General features: G+C 41.0%; 1 protein-coding gene and 1 pseudogene across 1 annotated transcript; both read right to left on the bottom strand.

Moving 5' to 3' along the window:
• Window positions 1–809: 809 nt before the first annotated feature.
• Window positions 810–5818, bottom strand: LOC111233329 (annotated as a pseudogene).
• A 1428-nt stretch (window positions 5819–7246) lies between these two features.
• LOC111233341 (toll-like receptor 13) lies at window positions 7247–10934 on the bottom strand. The gene is made up of 3 exons (XM_022761134.1): window positions 8453–10934; window positions 7683–7800; window positions 7247–7586 (listed from the first exon to the last, which is right to left on the bottom strand). The coding sequence occupies exons 1-3, from the start codon at window positions 10932–10934 to the stop codon at window positions 7316–7318; spliced, it is 2871 nt and encodes a 956-aa protein (XP_022616855.1). The 3' UTR covers window positions 7247–7315.
• Window positions 10935–15482: the final 4548 nt, after the last annotated feature.

Below are 15482 nucleotides of genomic sequence, written 5' to 3'. Positions count from 1 at the left end.
GCTCTAAATAGCCGAATTGCAGTCACTGCAGAAAAATCAGATAATAGTTTTATATAGCATCAAAACCAAATGGAAAGAAGAGTTTGCTTTGATGTAATGTGGTATATTCAATCTTCATCTTAATATTTTGGTGCAGAACAAACTACACAGCAGGACTCAGTCACATATTGCTCATAGCCACTTTTAGATTTACAGTCACTTTTTCAGCTACTGATTAATGTTGAAGATGGAAGAAAGAAACAGAGGTTTGTGCTGGTGTTCAGGGAAAATGCGGAAGTGGTCATCTCTGAATCTTTAGCTCCTTACTGCTGATCTGACAGAGAAAGAGAAATAAAGAAAGTGTTCAATAAGTGAAAACCTGCAGTATATTCCAACAAGCATGGAGACCTGTTTGTTTGTTTTTAAATGGCTGGTAGAAGCAAACTAATTATTTCTATTTAAACAGGTTTGTCTGAAAGTTATCATATTGTCCACAAATTACTAGAAACAGTATTTTTGGCAGCTTTTTTTCCCCCTTTACATCAGTTTTCCTCAAACATAATAAGCTGCAGAGTAGAGCTGCATCTTAATTTTCATGTATGTCCTTGGTTTAGTTGTTTTCCTCTGTAAAATAAAAGCAGATTGTCCTTCACATCACAATTTCCAAGACGACGTCTTGTTCTTTCAGCCGTTCAAAACCCAAAGATATTCAGTGCACTGTATAAATATAATAAAACATCAGAAAATATTCACATTTGAGAAACTAAACTTTTTGAATGTTAGTTAAAGTGGGGCCATACAGAACTTAAAACACGTCTTACGTGCAGACCTCATCGCGTGAAGGGGTTGGAGCTGCAGAGACAGGAGAACATTTTTCTGAGTTTCACATACAAGTTTAAGTTTTGTTGAAAAGTTGGAGGCTGTTAATTCGCCTCTGTAGCTTATTAAAATATAACATGACAAGGTAAAACAAAAGAAGATATTCTGGCTCCTGGTTTACAGAGAGGCAGACTGCATGAATCACTGGGATGTGTTTGATGTGAGTTCACTGTGTTTTTGTCGGCTGAACCTTTTGGTTTCTCTTCTGGCTTCAGCAAACTTGTGTCTCAGCAGGAAGGCGGCCACAGCCTCAGCCACCTAAACACACACAGCAAGGACTTTATGTGAGCGCATGAAACTCTACTGATGCAGAGACTGGGTAAAAAATTAGAAATGGTCATAATATCAATCATCACCGAAGTTTCTTACTATACAGTGGTTATGTAGAGTTCAGATTCACAGTAACTGTTCTGGGACAGATGTGACGTGTTGTCTTACTTTGTCTGGTTTGTCTTCTTGCACTGCGTGACCACAGGGGGGCAGCACCTGCATCATGAATTTACCTGGAGAGAAAACACCAAGACGGGTGCACACTCTGAGCATCTGTCTCTCTCTCTCACACACACTCTCTCTCTCTCTCCTGGCCTGTCACTTCCAGCGTGGTTGTTGACTGACAGAACCAGCTGTCTCTGGAGAGGGACTGCCGCCTCAAGGTGTGTGTATCTGTGTTTATCTGAGTGTGAACGTATGTGTCTCCGGGGGACGACTGTGCAGCAGTGAAGATGTCCTTCACCTTTTCCCTCACAGTGAGTGTAGAAACCCAGTGTGAAAAGAATGTCAGCTATTTCCAATTTCACAGTGTTTCTCTACGTACACTACACGTCGCATTCTGTTTCTCCAAGACTACATTTCCCATAAACCCTGCTTCTTTCTCCATTGTCATTGTTGAGGACTAACATACTGGAGGAGATATTTTTCCATCTCTTGTTCGGGTTCGATTTGTTCTTAATATATTTCTTGCACTCAGCGTATGACACGTCTCACACCGTCTCCCGCCCGTGGCTTCTAAGAACTAAATGTCATCTCAAAGGAAGCATTACAACATCACTGAAAGCTAAACCAAGTGCTGTGTAACGAGGTTTAGATTTTGCTGCTGTGACTTTTCAGTACTACGAACCTGTAAAAACCCGAACTATGACCTGACTCCATACCAGCTCTTGTACGAACTCGCTGCTCTCAACACTTCCTGTACAGAGGAGCTTCAGGGCTTCCCTGATTGGTTCACAAACGAGTCAGACAGTAGATGTTGGTGCTTATTAGCCTGTTAGCATGTGGGTATTACCACTGACTCCTGTTAGTGTTAATCATTCTTTTACATTTTGATATAAATACTTCTATCATCTCCAGGTGATTTATTACTTCCTTCTAAACCCAACTTGTTTCCACAAGTTAATGTTTGTGACTGATATCCTAAAAGAATTTCTCAGGTTCCCCCGCCAGTTAAACCTCTTTACAACCAACAGCCCCAGGAACTAACGTCCAAGAACGTCACAAATTCTCCTCCATGGTGTGGCTTTCTGAAGCACTGCAAAGATTAGGTAAAATATCCCAAACAAAAACAAACATCAACCATTTATTTCTTTCATGCAACATTAATGAAGTTCGCCTGGGGGATAAATAAAGTGTCTATCTATCTATCTTACAACTTATTACTAAAACTAAAAAATGAAGGATTGCGACTGCATGCGTTGAGTCAGCACCTCACCTTGCATCTGGCCGATAGTCAGATCTCTGTCCAGCCGGTCGATTCCTGGAAAGGAAAGCATCTTCAGGTAAACTGAGAGATATTTAAATACTTTACTCCGCCATGTAATAACTTTTAAACTGAAAAGACAGCACTGAAGTCTTGAAAAACCTACCAGCCAACAACAGGAGTTTGGGCAGGTTGCAGGCCAGGAAGAGGTTGGACGTTCCTCTAAACCAGCCGTCCCAGTACTTTTCTGACTTTGACAGGTCTATACGCCACTTGTATACACTCTGGCATGCAAACACAAAGATAAACAGGGCGGTCGGTTAATAAACTTCATAAAAATCCATGAAAAAGCAGTAGACAATTAGGTGTGTGCATGCATTTGAGATACAGAAATGTGAGTAGGATACAATGTTAGGTCTACAAATCAGGTTGTACTGTCAAATAAATGCAAGACAATGGATTCAGAAGTTGAAATAAGTATTATTAATGTGTGTGTCTGTGCTGTGGTTTTGGGAAAGTCAATGGAAGTTCTTATTCTTATGTGTATTTAGAAGATCAGAGCTGAGGTAATGAATGAAAGTCAATGGTGGGTTGTGCCAATCTGCACGTGTTTAGAAAATGAAGGTGTTTATACGAGTCAGTCATGTCCTTTCTAATCTGTGTTTGCTGTCTGGTTCGGGTTAATGGGAATTTTTAGTGTAACATAAATAATGTAAGTCAATAAAATGACCTTACAAGTATCACAACACATATTATCTCATGTGGTGGTAATGAATATTACTTGACCATCAGTGTTTCTGTGCAGACGTTTTCATACCTGGCCTTCTGAGCCGAGGCCCACCTCTGACACAGCGTTTTCTTTGTCGTTGACGTAGCTCTGATCGTAGAACTCTTCGTTGCGCTCGACGACCACGTCGGTCGCTGGGCTGGCCTGCTCCAGAGCGTCAGACTCCTCCGCCTCGCATCTAACGGACAAGTTAGGATGGGTTTAATGTATCTCGGGACACCTCACCAATCTGAGCCAGCCTACCTTTTGATCTGACCAACCATCGAGACTCTGGCAGATTCCAGGTTCCTTATTTGTCCGCTCTTGACACTGAGAGGAGAACAAAGGAGGAAAACTGACTCGTTAGTTAGAGGCACTTGAAATGACACAAAGTGCAAATGTGGCCTTAAGTTCTCACCTCCACTCGATAGCATGGTCCATGGACTTGAAGGACTTGGGTCTTCCCTTCAGGAAGTTCTGTATGCTGTGGAGTGCATCCATCGCGCTGCCTGCAGGAGGACCGGAAGACTGAGTCCATTTATAAACATCAAAACGTCCCAGTCACAAAGACAACAAAAATAAGACGTGCATCTACTGCTCTCTACTCTAATCCACTCGCACTCACCTTCTACGACGTCTATGGCAACCAGACCCACGGTGGTCGGTACCAACATGTTGCTGGCTGTATGCACCGCGATTGCCCCACCAACGCCGTGGCCAATCAGGACGATGGGGGGAGGGGTCTCGCCGTAGCAGGCTCGAATCACATTGGCTACGTCGCTGAGCAGCGATAACGGATAATAAGAGAGTATAGCTGTATTTGAAGCATCACTAGGAGTGTGCAAGCAGTAGATAGACAATAGATTAAGGGATTTAACAGAAGCTCAGTAGTTTGTGTTTGTGAGTGCTGTTACCTGGACATAGTTTGAGTTGAGAAGTCATCTGATTGGCGAACCAGCGTAGCACCTTCACAGAGAACAAACTCTTACAGTAATGCAACTAAAATTTCTTTAGATGATTGAGAAAACATCACAGGCTTTGTAGCAGCTGAAAATACAAAAGCGCTAAAACCAGACTGATAAATTCATTTAATGTTAAATGTGTGGTGTAAAGTCCAGTAACATGAGCACAGGAAAGATTATAAAACATGTTTCGATGTTGGCAAGAGCTTGAAGTTATTCTAATACCCTGAAGTATTTCAACTGTTTGGAAGATTTGTCCCGTAATTGCTATTTTCCGCAGAGACTAATCCAGGTGAAACACAGTCGCTGCATCTGTATCGAGCCTCACCGTGACCCCTGAGATCCATGGCAAGTACCCTGCAGGTCACTCTGCTGGCGATGGCTGTCTGCAACACAGAAAAAACACCAGGACACGCTGCTGAGGAGGGTGAAGCCACCATCAATCAAACAACCAACTGCCACCACAGATACTCACAGTGAAGACGGCCCAGGATAGGGCCGAGTGTCCTCCTCCATGCAGCAGAACCAGTAGAGGTCCATCACTCCCCGCTTTATAGATCCTGAAGACGTCCCCGCTGTCGGCCAGCCCCACGCTCACATCCTCCATCTGGTCAAAATACTCCCGCCACGACACCGGCGAGTAGTCAAGCTTACGGCCAACCTCACTGGTCGACATGTAGACACAGAAACACACAGACTGTTTACTCTTAGCAAGAACATACCCCAGCACATAATCAGTTAATAACGTAAGATACTGATATCTCTGAGTATGTCTAATATCTAATTCTGACAGTCGTGTTCGGTCGTCAGTTGGCTCGCTAACTAGCATCTTTTTGTGGTTCGTACTGAAATCTAATGTTGCTTAGCTAGCTTGTCAACTGTTTCAGCTAGCGACTGGCGGCCCGGCTGTGGTAGGTCTGTATTGATGTTGAATGTGCTTCGCTAGTTTATTAAAGGATTGATTGGTTTTTCACATTAAGTGGCTATGAGTTCAGGTCTTAGTCGTAGCATAAATTGGCTTTAGGAGCAGCAATTTGTGCAAATAATTTGTGAATCAAATCACTAAGCTAACTGCAATTCTCATGTTTGGTAGAAGTCACTGGAACTTTTTACTGGTTTCCTTTTGAGAACTGAAAAGTTCCAAGTTAAATCCCCAAAATGTCAAATAAACATCGCTGACAACAAGCGTCAAAAAGAAGGGAGAATCAAAGTAAATGTGAGCAGCTTTACAGAAACACCTAATGAACTCATGTGGGCAGACATGGTGCCAACAGTGACTTATCTAAAAGTGAATGTAACATTTCAAATTCAGCACCGTATTGAATCCAGCAACTTTTCTTTCAACCTTTTCCCAAGTATAAATTGAGTCAAAGAGAAATCCTGCCTGCAGTTATTCAGTTCAAGCCTCACAATTTTGAATAAAGTCCAATAAAAAATTTCTAACTGAGATTCTGTTGTTGCTAATCTGCCTAAAAAAAAGTTGTTCGTTGGTTTCAGAGAGGTGACTTACTGCTCTGTATCAAAGTTCTCCTCCCACATGCTGCGTCTCAGCAGGAAGACGTCCCAACGACGGCTGGTTATCTTCAGTCTGGTGTGTTTCAGTGTGTGTGAATGAGTTTTGTATATAAATGTGTGTGTGTGTGTCTGTATGAGGTAATTAAGCAGGTTTTTCCTCAATAATCACTGCACAGCAGAAAGAGATGCTCCTCGTCCTGTCCACCGTGTCCCACGTCCATCGACCAAATAACAAAGGAAGGTGGCTGACTGCTGGTGTAAGAACAAACACACACACACACACAATAAGACAATCCAGTCATCTGTTGTTGTCAGGTAGCATCACTGCTGCAGCATCCAATTGGCTACGACAGTTAAAGTGGGTGGGACATAGAAACAGACAGAAAGGGTTGAGAATCAAATGTGTCTGATCTATAGAGGCTTCAGTTACGTCACTTACCTGCCGACAGCCTCAGGTAGATGGTGGCAGAACTTTGGAGAAGTCTAATGAAGTCTTGTGATCTAAGGCTCATTCTCTGGCTTTTTCATAAGGGTATGACCCAAACAAAAAGTCTTTGATTCCATTGGATAAAAGCAGGGAGATAAATATTCATTCCAACTTATCAAACACAGGTGTATCTAAAAGTAGTGGCCAAACACACAGCTGACAAAAAGCTCACTCGCCCTCGGGGTTGCACGCTCAAAACTACATGATTGTTTCTTAATTTAAATTTTTGTGTATTCGTTGAAAGATTGTCACTGTGTCAAAGTACTATCTCTCTCTTTGTCACACACATACACATGCAGGCAGCTCTCAGGTGGCAGTGACAGACAGCTATAGTATCCAGGTAACCACCGGTGTGCTGTTGTGAACGAGATGAGACTAAATGTCAATCAGAAAAACCACAATCTGTTACAGTTCAGCACCTATGTTCATGAAAGCAAACATATTTTATTTGCAATTACAGTGGATCAAAAATGAAGCCATACAACAGCAATGTAATGTTGGTGTAGATAAAGAGGATTTAAACACACAGAAACAGATTAAAAAAGACATTTTTTTCCCTCATTTCTGGTTTTGAAGGTAAGTTCAAAGACCTGAAATTAAACCAATCTCAAGCCGCGCCTCAGAAACTAAAAAGGTTCCTGTGGCCCATTGTTGTCTGCGTTTCCACTGCGGCCTTAAGCCCCGGGAAGACATAACATTATTCACAGCTCTTTGAGGACATAACATGAACGAAATTGCGTCCCGTATATATTCAATACAGGATGCAGCATTTATATATATTATTTGTGACAGGTTGCAACTCTAGCCACTCCGGTTGTTACCTTCTCCCGGACCCGTTTCCCTGTGTGGAAAAAGTGTTTGCTCGCTGTACTCGACCAGTCAGAAATGTTCGGCACTGCAGACCACACCCCCCAAAAGGTCCCGAACCTTTGGAAAAGTACTACCCCCCGACCAGCTACCTTTTTGGGGGTCGATCAATTACCCCGGAACTAAATTTATACCCTGGTTCCTGCAGTCGAATAGCGCATAGTTCCTCAAAAGGTTCCTGGGGAAAGTTCCTGCGGTGGAACTGTGACTGAAATGAAGCTTGGTTGTTCAGTGAGGTGTGTTTCCTCAGATGTTTCTAGAGCTCGCCATATGTTCATCCAGAACGCTCCAGTATGTTGTCCGGCCTTTAGCCAGCTCAGGTAGGTGCATCTCTTCACCAGACTCCTCATGCGGAAGTACGGAGATAGCTGCTGGGCCGGGATGTCCTCCAGGAACAGCAGGATCAACACGTCCTCCTGCTCGTCAAACAGACGGAAGCTGCAGACAGATCACACGGGGAAGATGCTTGAATCAGATTGGGAACTGGTGAGACAACAGCATGAAATGAAAGGACAGGAAGTCAGCGCCCCCCACCTGGCCATCTGGATCTCCCTGGAGCACCACTCGCTCTGCAGGTAGTGCCGGCTGATCACACAGATGGTCTTCCTGCTGCCATAGATGGCGTCTGTGATGTTGTCTACGATGGGCTTACCTGTGGAAACAACAGCACCTTTCAGTGAAGCAATTCTCTCTGTGAATGAAAAGGTTTGTGTAACTTTTTCTACATGGCTCAAGGTTGAATGATAATAGAGCAAATTCTTTGACTAGGAAATAATGAGGACAACCTAAATGCACCTTTAGTTTTGGCGTTTCTGAGACACAACCATCTCATTTGCAGGTTCAGGTCCTCTAAAGGATGCACCTTGCTTCCTACCTACTGTCCGTGAAAGGATCTATCCCCTGGATTTGGACACAGCTTCTCTCACATCACATGATGTACGGAGAGTACAGGGGCCTCCAGCAAAAAAAAAATGCAGGGTCATATGCATAAATTGCTCTGCGGTTACACAATTGCTGTAAAATGGCAACAACCTCCACCAATTGCAGCCAATGGCATTTAAAGGTTTGCTGTTTTTGGGCTGAAAGCTTGGTAAAACCACAAGCTTGCAAAAAAAAGCGCTCAACAAGCAAACACACTGTCTCTCTATAACGTTCATACTAGCCAAAAAGGAGATGTGACCTCAACAACCTCACTGTAAATTCTGTGAAATAGGAAGAGAGAAGTGAACATGGGTCTGTGTGGTCAGAGATCTTGTTGCTGCTGTAAAACAACATCAGTTTCAAGTCAAATAAAGTGTTTGTACCTGGTTCAAAGTCTCTGTGGTGCAGACAGAGCCTCCAGCCCTGTTGTCCCTCCAGCACTGGAAGCAGCTCTCTGTAGACCCAGGCCTCATCATGAACATTATAGGAAACAAATGCATCATACTGGTGAGGAGTTCCCTCCTTCCTCCTCCTCTTATCATACAGGAAGGCCAGGAAGAGGTAGTAGGCGTAAGTTAGGTGCCACCTCAGGAAGTAGTAGATGAAAGACACAAGGAGAGTAAGCACGACCAGAAAAGTGCTGGAAATGAAGCAGAGGAAGTTAGCGTCCACCCAACAGGCGTGGACGTCAAAGTCCAGGAACTTCTGTCCCTGTTCTCTAATAGGAAAGGCACAGGTATACTGGTGGCCATTAACAACCTGAGTCCAGTTGTTGCTCAGCACCCACTGGTTAAAGCCAGAATTGGAGCAGTCGCATGTTAAAGGGTTACCAGTCAGGTCCAGATATGTCAAGGCAGGGAGGGACTGGAAGACAAAGTCAGTGATGATCGAAAGCTCATTCTCAGTAATTTTCAACCAACTGAGCACCTGAAGGTTGGCTGGAGTCAGGAAATCTAAAGACCTGAGTTTATTGTTGGAGAGATCGAGTGCCTGCAGGTTTGGGATTGGCCAGAACAGTTTGGGGTCTAAATATGACAGATCACAGTTGATTATCTGAAGACTCCTCAGTTGGGGAGTGTATTTAAATGTGTCTGGGTTTATTGCCTTCATGAAGAACCTGTCCGTCATTAAGTACTCTAAAGATTTCAGACCCCTGAGCAGATCTGGTGAAATGTTAGGATGATTTGAGTCATAAACTTTGAGTACAAGCTTCTTCAATTTTGGTAAATATGAAAAAGGTGGCTCATCATTTTCTTGAAAAGTCCTCTGGTTCCAGTTATAAGTAAGATGTAGCGTTAGGTTTTCTAAGCGTGGTAGTCCTCTGAAAAACTCTTTCTCACAACGACAAAGTGACAGAGTAAGAGTTTGGAGATTATCAAGTCCCTCGAAAGCCCCGTCATACACATTATGGTATACGTCTGATTCTAAATCCAAAAAACTGAGGGAAGACAGATTCCTAAAGTCTCCTTGCATGAGCTTTAAATGACCATTATTGCGCAAATTCAAAGATTCTAGTTTCCACAAATTAACTTTGAAGGTATTGAAAAAGGCAAAAAGGGCATTTTTTCCAATATTTAGGATTTGTAAGTCATTCAGATTTTGAAAAACACATCCTTTAAGTGTTGAAATGCGATTGTTGTTGAGATCAAGAATGGTTAACCTTGTCAAATTCTTGAAGTCGAGACAATCAAGTTCACTTATGAAGTTGGACTCCAGGTTCAGGGTTTCCAGTTTGGAAAGCCCTTGAAGTACCAGTGGCGGTTTAGACAGTTGGTTACGGTCCAACTCCAAAACTCTGAGCTGTGTTACCGATCCGAGTGAGTGCTCAGACATCTTAGACAGCTCATTAGAAGATAAAGTTAGTTCAGTGAGCTGAGAACAAGACGACAGCAGATGGTCATCTAAAGTGCCAATTCTGCTGTTCGTTACGTGAAGAGTTCTCAGAGAAGGAATTTGGCAGGCGATGTCTATGAGGCCTTTGTCTACCCACTCCTTCATGAAAAACAGGTGAAGTTTTTGCAACGAGTCAGCGGTCTGCAGAATTGCTTTGTACGACTCAAAGCTAATATAATTTCCGCTAAAGGACAAACTGGTCAGGCTCCTCAGAAAGGTCTTGTTCGACACATCCCACTCGATGTCGCTGCTACACTTGCACAAGTCGAGAGACTGCAAATAAGGGAAGACGTCTTTTGTGATGCTGAACCTTCTCAGCGGGTTCAAACTTAGATGCAGTAACCTGAGGTTTGAGACGTTAAAAGGCAGGTCTTCTGATTGAAAAGAGGTGAACTTGTTATACCCCATCATCAAATCATGTAAAGTTGGTATTTTTAAAAGTGGAGCGATATCTGTGATTTGATGTAGTTGGTTAGCGCCCAGTATTACTGTCTCAATGTTGACCAGGGACTGGAAGGCCACAGGGGAGATGTAAGAGATATGGTTGCTATACAGAGATAGTGTTACTAATTTGGACAGTCCCTGAAACATGTCATCTGTCAGTTGCGTGAGTTTATTTTCATCCATGATGAGAACCTTTAACTCAGTCAAGTCTGTGAAAGCTCCGTCGTCAATGTGTGAAATCAAATTATATTGAACTTCTACAACTCGGACCTTTGATAAACCTCTTAAATCTGTCATCGTGATCTTTGCAATTTGATTTGAGGCGAGATTTAAACTTGTGGCATTTTTGGGAATGTCATCTGGAATAGCAGTGAGGTAATGATCATTGCATGTAACCAACATGTTATTTGCATTTTCAGGATAGGCAATAGTGCAGCTTTTCAGTGAGAAAGCCAGTAAGGGATTAAGATGAAGCATGCAAGACAGAAGTGAGAAAAGTAGCAGAGACCAACTTCCTGTAGTTTCCATGATGACTTTTAGCAACAGTACGTCTTCAGTCCTTTGTGGGCAGAGAATATTTTTTCTTAATACTGCACATGCGGAAGCTAAAAAAAAAGAAATAACACAGAGTTACTTGACTGTAAAACCTGGTGAGTTAGCTGAACTCAAACTGTTTGAGGAAACCGATTGCCTTATATCATTTAAGTTTATTAACTCAAACAAATGAAGTACACACACACACACATATATATATATATATATATATATAAATACACACTAAGTTCATTTAAGTGAACAGATTGCCTTAAACCTTTTAAGTTGCAGTAACACAATACAAACAACCAGGACTGAAACAGCTTCAGTTCATTTAGTTGACATTTTCAATGTTCAAACATTTTCATGTTCACAACACTTAATAATTCTCCATAAATGTTTATCTAAAACACTTTAGGAAACTTTTCAAAAAAATATCCTGAATAAAAGAAGAATAGCATAGTACAAACTACAAATTCAAACGGCAACTAACAGCTTCCTATTGATTAATCAAACAGTATCTGGCTAAACACAGAAATCTGCACTGAAAAGGCACATTATGCGCAACAGTAAAATAAGGTATGCTGACCAACAACTTTTTAGCATGCAAGCCAAAAGACAATTTTCATATAGTAACACTTTCAGAATCTGACGTTCAACAACAAAACCTGTTCCCATATTTACTCCAGCTTATTTTTCAGGGCCTCTAACTTAGATTTGAGTTGGTTTCTCCCATCATCAAGTTTTAAGAGGACAATCTGGAGAAACTCAAAGAAATCACGTAGCTTCAAGCATAGATCAGTCCAAACAAAATCACCAGTGGATCTGTCCAAGATCTGAGAGACATTACAACTTGTTCCTTAAGGATGATTGACACATGGTTTCAAAGGGAATTCCTCTTCACTGACCACTGGCACCGGAGCCACTGCTCCCTCCTGGGCTATCTCCAACTTGTCCTGGAAGTGAATATAACTTAAGTATGAAAAACTAATTGTCCAAATCACCAAGCTAATAAAACAGGCTACCACGGATTTCAACATTGCTTGCAAATTTTTTTACATACAAGTAGGTGCAATATCATAAAAAGGCACAAAGTGTAAACCAAGAGTAAAAGATCACCCAAATTATTTTTCAATCCGCATTTGACTCAAGTGCAAGCAATAATAATCTACATAATAAGTACATGAGACAGAGAAGGGAGAAAACAGACAGAGCAAATGAGTAGCTAAGTATTATAAGACATATTGATTATTGTTTATGTTTGGCCTCAATATGTACTCACATGTTTGCCACTGAGCAGTCCTGCAGTTGTTATTCATTTGCTGGAATTATTTTTATGATTAAGTGATTATAAATGATCAGTGATTAGATGAAAGTAATGGATACAAATACTTTGAAAGTAGCTTGCATTAGCTTAACTTAACTGTATTGATAAGAGGGTGAGAGCTAACACACTTTCATCAACATTCACTGTTTCAATTGAACAAAGCAAGTCAACCCGCTGCCTGATTATACAACACTAGTTACACTAGCTAGCCGAAGTTAGAAAGTCAGTTAATTTTTCCCTTTCTCTCTGAATTAGAAGGCATGACCAGTCAAGCTAACGCTAGCGCGCTAACGGTTAAAATAAAAGATTCAAACTCTAGCCAACGCCAACTTTACCTGACGGATGAGGTTTGCCATGGTTGTCAAAGCACCGACGATGAACATTTTTCTGAAGCAATAAAACAAGACTTTGACGTGCTTGCAATACAAGCTAATATCCGGACAACCAAAGGAGCATGTCTCAGTGCTAGCACAGTGTGGTTGAGCTACTAGAGGAGCCTGGTTTGAAAAGTGTGCAAAATTATGAAAAAACAGAAACAACGTTACCTCGCGTGGAAGACGAATCCGTGTCCTTGCCGCTGTGTTCCGGTTCGGTGGACAAATTATCTCTGAGGCAAAAAAAGGTTGTGTTGCTGTGAAGTTCATCCATTCTTCGCTCCGTCATTTCAAACCTGGACGCAACCGCTGTCCCTATATGCGTGACGTGTGCAAAGTGAGCGCGTGACACCTCGCCGCCAACACTCAAAGATATTTAATTTACTACAATGAAAAACAAGGAAAAATCTATAAAATATTCACATTTGTGCAGCTAGAAGTATTTTAATATTACCATGAAGATTAAATTTTAAGCATCCTGCGAGGCTGAAAAATATAGCCAACACGGAAAACTGCATTTCTTCGAATGACCACTAGAGGCTTCAAAAGCAAGTCAATCCCCATAGACTCGCAGGTTAAAATGTCCAACTTTACAGCAGAAATAAACATGTTTACAGCCTGGAACAAAAAAACAAAACAGTTTTGGGCTCTACTGCTAATTTCCTTCTTTCTTTATTTTCATATAACTCACTTGTTTAAATTGTTTTAATTAATTTTTAATTCTGCATTGTTGAGGGCGCGGACCCCTCCTTTTATCTATTTTGGATTAGCCGGGAGTTAGGGGCGGAGTCAGGTACTGGCAAAATGGCGACGACGGAACTGAGCTTCAAAACTGCTCTTCAGAAACCTATGGGTGACGTCTTGGAGGCTACGTCCATCTTTATTTACATTCTATGGGCCTGAGTAATAAATTTTAGTGATTATAGACAAGACTGTAGCTCTTTCAAAATTTAAGCAATGTCATTTTAAAGGAACATAAAAGTTATTTTGGACAGATTCAGATTCGTTTATTTGAACACAACATTATGTTTTTATAACCTGAAATAGAAAAGTCAACTCAGAGGAAATGAATTAATGCAACAAACTGGAATTACATAAACCTGCTTTAAATGCTACAAACATGGAAGTACATTTAAAACAACTGAGTTACTACATCAAAAACTCGTTTTTGAGTAAAGTCAAATTTGTGGAAATGAGTGACTCCAACTTTTTTTGAGGATTAAGTTATATTAACTTACAACTGACAACCAATTTCTTGTCACTTCACTGTTTAATATTCAATATAGTATAAAATACATAATTTAAGTATGTTAACATTTCTCTACTTTTACTTAAGATAGGGAATGCTCTTTATAAAGAAGTATTTACATATGAACTTACCAGGCTCATCCACTGCTTTTTCTCAGCCTAGTTTTACAAGTTTGAGATGGACTTCAAGTTAAGGCAAAACTTGACGTCCACTTATCTCAGCAAACACTTTAGACTGACGTGTTACACGACAGTTCTTCCACGAAGAGGAAGAGCTAGTTGTTTCAAGATTTATATTTAGTCAAAATAAAAATTGAGGAAGTTGTTTCTGCTATCTGAACTACTAGCGGTACGTTGACTGAACTACTATCTAAACATTTAAAAAAGAGGTAGTCAGAACAAAAATATGAGGCAAAGGGAGGAAGAGGAAGACAAAGAAGAAAATTAATGGAGAAGAACAGCTAGAGAAGAGAAAGGAGGACAAAAACAGAATAAGAGGAAGAAGAGCAGGAGAACAAGCATGATGATCGCTGATCTCAGGCCCCCTCTCTCCTCCCTCTCCCTCCTCCTTTTATTTATTCATAAATGCATCCTCTGGTAGAGCAACAAGGAGGAACAAACGAGGGAGCAGCTGAATCTTTCCTCTGCCCCTCGGCACACAGTCGTCAGGCAGCAAGATGGGATTTCCACGCCTCTGTCGACCAGTGCTGGCGTCTGTGGTCTCTGAATAGGTACGTAGGGACCGAGGGAGAGGGGGAATCAATGAAATGTAATGATTTACATAGTGATGTTATGTTCATGTGATGTTGTCTGTGATACCCAGTAGTGAGATTACAATGACTTCATGCTTATTGTGGTATTTACCATAAATGAAGCTGCTCTTTTTTCCCATCAATCCTATTATATCAATGCAGGGACTTGCAGTGTGTCATGCTTAATGTTATTTCATCTGTAATGAAACACGTACTTTATTAATCTCAGGAAGAAACTGCAGTTAAATGTCAACTTTGTAACAATTATGATTTTATAAAAGTGTGACATTCTTATAAAATGATACACAAAGTTTTATACATTTAATAAATTGATTTGTGCATTAGGTCATGTCAGATTTATTAATGTAGTTCATGTAATGATTTTGTTTTCAATTGCTTTACAATATGTACAGGGTATATTATCCTCTCGCCCTTGATTAAGACAAGGAAACACCTACTTTACATTACTGATGGTTTACAAATTTAGTGATGAATGTGGACGTGTCGGGCGCAGCAGGGGAACGCAAACAAGAGTGAAACTGGATCCCGAGAGGATTCATCGGTTTGACAGAAAATAGCTGTTGGAAAGGACAGAAATGCCAAATAACTGAATTGAAATTTAGCAGCCAGGGAAAACCTATTAAAATTTAATTTCATTATATCAGTCATAACAATACAGGATGGCATTACAGAGGAGTATTTCTTTTACTGGTAGCATGATAAATTGATACCAAATCATTCAAAAATTTTGTTATCTTTCTCAGAAATAAGAGGAACTACACTATTTTGGGTGTCATTCATTCTGACAGGTAGAATTATGTACAGTACAACACATAGCTTT

The sequence above is a fragment of the Seriola dumerili genome, unplaced genomic scaffold (genome assembly GCF_002260705.1).
Source record: "Seriola dumerili isolate Sdu_G_001 unplaced genomic scaffold, Sdu_1.0 BDQW01000388.1, whole genome shotgun sequence".
NCBI classification, from domain to species: domain Eukaryota; kingdom Metazoa; phylum Chordata; class Actinopteri; order Carangiformes; family Carangidae; genus Seriola; species Seriola dumerili.
This window is presented reverse-complemented; position numbering and strand designations above follow the sequence as displayed.